The sequence below is a fragment of the Azolla caroliniana genome, unplaced genomic scaffold (assembly GCF_043228905.1).
Source record: "Azolla caroliniana isolate FFs.n. ecotype wild unplaced genomic scaffold, voAzoCaro1.0.p SCAF_22, whole genome shotgun sequence".
In the NCBI taxonomy this organism is placed as follows: Eukaryota; Viridiplantae; Streptophyta; class Polypodiopsida; order Salviniales; family Salviniaceae; genus Azolla; species Azolla caroliniana.
This window is the reverse complement of record NW_028230457.1, coordinates 1,908,305-1,916,083: the sequence shown is the minus strand read 5'-3', so window position 1 is coordinate 1,916,083 and position 7,779 is coordinate 1,908,305. Positions and strand designations below refer to the sequence as shown.

The window sequence follows — 7,779 nt, the reverse complement described above, 5'->3', positions numbered from 1 at the left end:
TATTAATTTATTTATTTATTTAATTTAATATTATTATTGTTACCAAAATCATATTTATATTGATTTTTTTTTCTATTTTTTTCTATTTTTTAAAACTTGCAATTTATTACTTATTTGCTTATTTATTTTTGTCTTGATTTTATCATCGGCATTGGACCAACTACAACCACACGTGCTTGACCCATCATCTCCATAAAGGGCCAAAACGAGCAAATTTTGTAAATATCAATAGAAACCGATTTTGATAACATATGTATGTCCACCCATTTCCCGACAACTTCCTCTCTTTTTTTAGATATATTTTTCTATTTTTAACCTTGCAATTTATTATTTATTTGTTTATTTATTTTTGTCTTGATCTTGTCATCAGCATTGGACCTACCGCAACCGCACATGCTTGACCCATCATCTCCATGGAAGGCTAAAATGAGCAAGTTTTGAACATATCAATAGAAATTATCAATTTTGATGACCGAAATGAGCAAGTTTTGTACATATGGATAGGAACCAATTTTGATGACGACATATGTCCCACCCCCATTCTTGACAACTTCTTCACTTTTTTTTATGTATGTGTGGGGGGGATAATGGATGCCCAATTTTGGCCCAATCCTTGCCAAATTTGGCCACAATCCACCACTTCATAGTTGAACCCAGTGACACCACAAGATACAAAGGCTACAATATCTTGTATAATTGTATTGCAGCATCACCACCAGAGGTGGCCTTACATCTATGGCTACTCAAGACCAACAAGACCACCTCCATTTTCCCAACAAATTGTCGGTCACCGAATCGGCCGACCTCCACGTTCTTCCCGGCAATGTCTCCACCACGTCCGCGTCCTCCTCGCCATTGTCTCTCGATTCTCTTCCTTCTTCGAACGTGTCATCGGATTTGTTGTCCTCTGCCCTTGTAAATAGTACTACCCGGGTTCTTGCTTTTCTCTTATGATTCAGGGAACTAATGGGGATGAGTTTGTGTGTGTGTGTGTGTGTGTGTGTGTGTGTGTGTGTGTGTGTTTGTGTGTGTGTGTATGCACGTAAATATTCCAGAATCTGAATGAACTCATGAGTTCAAGATCTGTTATGTATGGAAACCTATAGGGTCCATTGACTCTCGTATTTTCGGTACACCAGTAAATGGTGCCGCCAGATCTCGGTGGTTTCATGTGCCTCTGGCCCAAGGATGAGGTTTTATGGCCACGAGACATCAAGTCCAAATGTCCGCACATATGATCGATATTTATGCTTACCTTTAAAGATGAATAGTGATGTGATCTCACTCTCAAGATGTTTCTTATGATGTGTATAGACACTAGAATTGATGTGAGCACTCTGAAAGGATGTCTCCCTTAATGTATATGAGCACCAAAATGTGATGGATCATAGTTTTCTTCAACGATTATAGATATGTATCTTATGAATCTTGTGTCCTTTCAATACATATATGATATAGTTGTCGGAAGTGATGTGATCTCAGTGGAATGATGCTTGCCAATGGAAATCTAGTGTCACATCCTTCATGCATTTAATGGTCTTGTTGCTTTCGTCTTTGTGTGTTCACTTTGATGATGATAGATATTAGAACCAATTCAAAAGAAGGGCAATGATGTGCTTTTCTACTTTCTCCCCGGCGCATTTACGACATCTTCTGAATACATCCCCATTCTCAAAGGAATACAATCAAAATGCCCCTTCAAGCTATGGGTTGCAATCCTCGACATCGGAAAAATGCTGATAAATGCCGACATGGTCGAATCGAGCTTTGATGGAATCATCGCGAGAGTAACTAAACTAGGGTTCCCAAGTGGTCCACAAGGCTCGCAAAATATCTTTGTTGGTGGCCATAGGTAATTTGTTTGTTTTGTTATATAATTTCATTGCTACATACCATATGCACCTACATGGGCCAAAATAAAAAACACGCTTTCTCACCTATAGTTGGGGAGCATGGGAATCTCGAGGTTTTGCAAAGAAGAGAGCAAAAGGACTTATCCACTTGGCTTGCACCTTTCACTTGATTCTGGACAACTTGGTTCAATATCCGAAACCAGTGCTTATGGTTTGTGGAGAAATGGATGGACAAATCACTCTCGCCGCCATCGTGAAACATGCTGGTGAAGTGTACGCGATGAAACAAGAACTAGGCGACTATTTCGTGAATGCCATAAAGCCAGTGGTCATAGTCCCGGGCATGAATCATGCCCAATTTAGCCACTGTATTCCTAATAGGGAAAGAGGGGATCTTGATGCTTTAATCCCAAATGAGGAGGCAAAGAGATTGATTATAGAGCTTATCTCCTCTTTCCTAACATTACATGGGAGCAAGGAACCAAATGACGAGGCACTCTCGGTTCTAACCGACGCGGTCAGGCAAACAACCGAGAGATATGGAACATTTTGGGCGGCCATCGAAGATCAAAGCCGAGGTGTGAAACAGATGCAACTTGAGTTAGCTTCAGTGAAAGAAGACCTTCACATTGGAGTTGTTGAACATGAATATAAGGACAACTTTATCTACTCAAAGCCATCAATCCATTTGCCTTCCAAGCACATAACCATCAACACATACTTCTCCCCAGTTGGGAAATTCAATGTACTCAAGAATTTGTGGGTGAAAATGAAGAGTAAAGAAGCCATATCTATTGCATTCAAACTACAAGAGGAATATCACACTCCCCAAGAGAAGGTTTCTATGGGTGCATTCTTTAACGAGAAAGCGTTCATGGAAGCATTAGCCCTAGTTCCGGACGACACTAGGAGGAGGTTCAAGGAACACGGAAAAAAGCTCCGTTTCGTCGAAGATATGGTCATAAGAACGTCAGGACAAGAGTGGATAGATAGCGACCTTATTTTCAAGGAAGCCGAGGACGGAAGTGGTTACATGGATGTGCAATCAACGACCTCAATAAGTTCTGTCCAAGGTATGCCTGAGAGGTTTGCGGGTATGCATTACTTGAAACTCCTAACGGTTGCAAGGGCCATGGAATGGATATTCATGGATTGCTATAGATAGACAAATAGCCATATGAACTTAATGAATATCTAGAACTTATTTTTCATTGGGAGTAATAGATGACTATAGTATTTTATACAATATTTGTGTGAACCTCTCCCACTTCAAGCTACACCATCTTGTAGGATAAAGATATCGGTTGTTCTCAATAAACACCTCTTATGTCTTTTATATTCTCTCATCCAAAATACCAACAAAAATATGTAGATTATGTGCTACTTTCTCATCATTCCCAATTGTTTCCTACATGAAAAGATATATGGATAATTAACAAAGAAACAATTCCCAAACAATAGGAGCTAAAAAGTGTAATAAATAAGTAAAATAAAATATAGAGAAATTAAGTAAGAAGCATAGTGGACTGGACTATGTCTCAATGGATGACCAAAGTAGACTCTTTGTGATCCATAATGTTCATCACAACCATGATAACATTCAATGACCATGATGACCCAATTTTAACATAGAGGATGAACGTAATAGATAGTGTTCAAAAGTGGCAATTCTAAATTCACCATGGACAACACACACTCTTTTACATGCAATTTATTGGAAGATGTAAGAAAAGTCATTTTTATCTAAATTAATTCATCAATCAATTGTGCATCAGTTCCCCATACGTTTTGAATTCAATACACATGTGGTAGAGTAATAATGTGAGAAAAACAAACAAAGAAAGATACACCAATGTTTTTTAAGAGGCCAAAATGACCTGATATACCACAAAAGAAGAGATTATGTCTTCAAAAGTTGCCTCTTCTTTAAGAACAACAAATGCGTCAAACTAGCTCCCACTCCACGAGGAATGGTTGTGCATGTTTAGTCATTGAATGAAAACTTAATCGCCTCACTGAATCCTTTCACTAGGAGTAATAGTTGGCCAATATAAGGAGATGCACACACATACGGAAAGGTTGTCATCTAGCCAGACAAGAACATTCCATACATGAAACGCGTTTTAGTTTTTGAATGAACATTGAGTCGCCCCCATTGAATTCCTTCACTTGGAGTAACTATGGGCCAGTATAAGGAGAGATATGTGCACACATACGAAAGGTTGTCACCCATCCCGACATGAACAATCTACATGTCAAACACCACAATTTTCTTGGGGTGTGTTTACTCACCAAACGAAACATGAATTGTGCCATTCAAATCCACTCACTAGAAGTAACTTTGGGCCAATATAAGGAGAGATGTGCACATACGAAAAGGTTGACATGCACATCGACATGAAACAATCCACGCACGAAACACACCCATTTCTTGGGGCGTGTTTTAGTCATCGAATGAAAACTAAATCCCCTGATTTGAATCCTTTCCCTACGAGTAACTTTGGGCCAATATAAGGAGATATGTACACACATACGGAAAGGTTATTGCCTAAACTGATATGAACAATCCAATATAAAAAGATGCTACACATATGAAAAGGTCGTCACCCACATTGATACGAACAATCCAATATAAGAGGATGCTACACATATGAAAGGTTGTCGCCCAACTTGACACAAACAATCCAATATACGAAGATGCACACACATAGGAAAAGGTTGTCATCCACACCGACACAAACAGTTCAATATAAGAAGATGTTGCATATATGAAAAGATTGTCGCTCACACCGACACGAACAATCCAATATAAGAAGATGCGCACACATACGAGAAGGTTGTCACCCACACCGACACGAACAATCCACACGTGGAACATCACCATTTCTTCGGATGGACATCATAAGGAGATGCGCACACATACGAAACGGTTGTCGCCCAAACCGACACAAACAATCCACACGTGGAACATCGCCATTTCTTCGGATGGACATCATAAGGAGATGCGCACACATACGAAACGGTTGTCGCCCACACTGGCACGAACGATCCACGTGTGAAACACCACCATTTCTTCGGGTGGACATCATAAATTTTTCCCCTGTCCTTTTTGCTCATGAGAATAGTGATGGATAAAGAGAGAGGAGTTTGTTTGTTCACCGAGTGTTGTCGGAAGAAGAACAGAGGAGATGGGTACTGTATTATTTCCCCACCATAGCCAAGCAGCTCCATATGTAGCAGCATCACCACTGAAAATGGGCTCAACTATCCTTAACCAACAACAGAATCTCAGTTCTCTCCACAAATTATTGCCTACCAAGCCCCTGCCCTGCCCCAGCTGCCGAACCCGATCTAGCATCCCCGGCAATGCCTCGTTCACCACGCCACCGGATACACTTCCTTCTTCTGATGTATCGTTCGACTTATCTTCGTCGGCCCTTGTAAGTGATACTACCCAAATTCCATGGATCTAGATGAGTTAGTGTTGGATCTTACTTCCTTTGGACACATGTACTTGTTCCTTTTGATCCTTATGGTCATGTATCATCCTGATTTACCTTCCTCTTGTCTTGTTAGTAATACTACCCTAATTCCATGAACATACATGAGGAAGTCATGGACCTTACCTTCGTTTAACACAAATACTTGCCCGGTTGATCGCAATGGAATGATGCTTGCCAATGTAGATCTCATGTCATGAAAATTTGTTGTGAAATATCACATTCTTCATGAGCATCTAATGGTCTTGTGTTTTCGTTTTTTTGTTGTCTTTGTGTGTCCACTTTGATGATGATAGATACTAGAACCAATTCAGAAGGAAGGGAGTGATGTGCTCTTCTACTTTCTCCCTGGTGCATTTACGGAATCTTCCGAGTACATACCCATTCTCGAAGGGATCCAATCAAAGTGCCCCTTCAAGCTATGGGTTGCGATCCTCGATGTCGGAAAACTGTTGATAAATGCCGACATGGTCGAATCGAGCTTCGATGGAATCATGGAGAGAGTAACTAAATTAGGGTTCCCGAGTGGCCCACAAGGCTTACAAAATATCTTTGCTGGTGGCCATAGGTAATTTAGCTGTTTTGTTATAATTTCCTTGCTACTTCACATGTGCACCTAGATGGACAGAAAAATAAATTAAAAATAAACACTCTTTCTCACCTATAGTTGGGGAGCATGGGAATCTCGAATCTTTGCGATGAAGCGAGCGAAAGGGTTTATCCACTTGGCTTGCACCTTCCACTCGATTCCGGACAACTTGGTTCAATATCCAAAACCCGTGCTTACGGTGTGTGGGGAACTGGATGGCCAAATCACTCTCTCCGCCGTCGTGAAACATGCCGGTGAAGTGTACGCGATGAAACAAGAACTAGGCGACTATTTCGTGAATGCCATAAAGCCAGTGGTCATAGTCCCGGGCATGAATCATGCCCAATTTAGCCACTGTATTCCTAATAGGGAAAGAGGGGATCTTGATGCTTTAATCCCAAATGAGGAGGCAAAGAGATTGATTATAGAGCTTATCTCCTCTTTCCTTACATTACATGGGAGCAAGGAACCAAATGTCGAGGCACTCTCGGTTCTAACCGACGCGGTCAGGCAAACGGCCGAGAGATATGGAACATTTTGGGCGGCCATCGAAGATCAAAGCCGAGGTGTGAAACAGACGCAACTTGAGTTAGCTTCAGTGAAAGAAGACCTTCACATTGGAGTTGTTCAACATGAATATAAGGACAATTTCATCTACTCAAAGCCTTCAATCCATTTGCCTTCCAAGCACATAACCATCAACACATACTTCTCCTCAGCTGGGAAATTCAATATACTCAAGAATTTGTGGGTGAAAATGAAGAGTAAAGAAGCCATATCTATTGCATTCAAAGTACAGGAGGGAGATCACACTCCCCAGGAGAAGGTTTCTATGGGCGCGTTCTTTAACCGGAAAGCGTTCACGGAAGCATTAGCCCTTGTTCCGGACGACACGAGGAGGAGGTTCGAGGAACATGGAAAAAAGCTCCGTTTCATCGAAGATATGGTCATTAGTACGTCGGCACAAGAGTGGATAGATAGCGACCTTATTTTCAAGGAAGCCGAGGATGGAAGTGGTTACATGGATGTGCAATCGACGGCCTTAATAAGTCCCGTCCAAGGTATGCCCGAGAGGTTTGCAGGTATGCATTACTTGAAACTCCTAACCATTGCAAGGGCCATGGAATGGATATTCATGGATTGCTATAGATAGAGAAATAGCCATATGAACCTCTCTAATATATATATCTCGTTCCATATGTAAGTGTTGGTTGTTGATTCTAGAAATAAAGAGTGTTATTTGTGTCCCCTCCTCCCTCTATAAGTTCCTTTGTCAAGGGAGAAAGTTACTTACCATTCTCACAGAAAGGCTTCTGGATATTTCAAAATTTGCATGTTCATTCAAGATTCAAATATGTGAATACTTTAGAGCATAGAACGTAATATTTGCATTCTTTTGCCCAAACATTTGTTTTCATACGTTTGCAACCAAATGTGTATGTTATGAAAACATGCTTTATGTTTTTATTTGACGTTTTTTATTTTGTTTTCTCAGTTTTTTATCTTAAAAACAAGTTTTACCTTATAGTAAATAATGAATACAAAATTATGGCATTTACCATACTCGAATCGAATGCAAGTATGGTATGTATGGTTCAAACTTCATAGTATGCTTTACAGGAGGTACGATTAACAAAAAACCATTTCCCAAACAATCGACCCATATTTACTGCAATGAGTATATAAATTCGTGTAGTGATCCTCGAAGAAGAAAGAAAGCAAAGACATCGAGGAACACTCTCGGAAAAAGTAATGTGCATTCTAATTAAAATATGACATGGAGTTTTTGTCTTGTAGTAATTCCTCGAAGAAAGAGTGTATTGTACAATTTTCGAAA

The 7,779-nt window shown here is 40.2% G+C and overlaps 2 protein-coding genes across 2 annotated transcripts; both read left to right on the top strand.

Annotated features, from left to right (window-relative positions):
• The first annotated feature begins 642 nt into the window (after positions 1–642).
• On the top strand, positions 643–3,194 carry LOC147849755 (uncharacterized). Its single transcript, XM_087336940.1, has 3 exons — positions 643–915; positions 1,581–1,852; positions 1,944–3,194. The coding sequence occupies exons 1-3, from the start codon at positions 736–738 to the stop codon at positions 3,016–3,018; spliced, it is 1,527 nt and encodes a 508-aa protein (XP_087193066.1). The 5' UTR covers positions 643–735; the 3' UTR covers positions 3,019–3,194.
• A 1,794-nt stretch (positions 3,195–4,988) lies between these two features.
• On the top strand, positions 4,989–7,157 carry LOC147849754 (uncharacterized). Its single transcript, XM_087336939.1, has 3 exons — positions 4,989–5,293; positions 5,650–5,921; positions 6,021–7,157. The coding sequence occupies exons 1-3, from the start codon at positions 5,042–5,044 to the stop codon at positions 7,093–7,095; spliced, it is 1,599 nt and encodes a 532-aa protein (XP_087193065.1). The 5' UTR covers positions 4,989–5,041; the 3' UTR covers positions 7,096–7,157.
• Positions 7,158–7,779: the final 622 nt, after the last annotated feature.

Coding starts and splice junctions, on each gene's coding strand:
- LOC147849755 (XM_087336940.1), top strand. CDS start 736: ATGGCTACTCAAGACCAACAAGACCACCTCCATTTTCCCAACAAATTG. Junction 916..1,580: donor ATTTGTTGTCCTCTGCCCTT/GTAAATAGTACT, acceptor TGATGATGATAG/ATATTAGAACCAATTCAAAA. Junction 1,853..1,943: donor ATCTTTGTTGGTGGCCATAG/GTAATTTGTTTG, acceptor TCTCACCTATAG/TTGGGGAGCATGGGAATCTC.
- LOC147849754 (XM_087336939.1), top strand. CDS start 5,042: ATGGGTACTGTATTATTTCCCCACCATAGCCAAGCAGCTCCATATGTA. Junction 5,294..5,649: donor ACTTATCTTCGTCGGCCCTT/GTAAGTGATACT, acceptor TGATGATGATAG/ATACTAGAACCAATTCAGAA. Junction 5,922..6,020: donor ATCTTTGCTGGTGGCCATAG/GTAATTTAGCTG, acceptor TCTCACCTATAG/TTGGGGAGCATGGGAATCTC.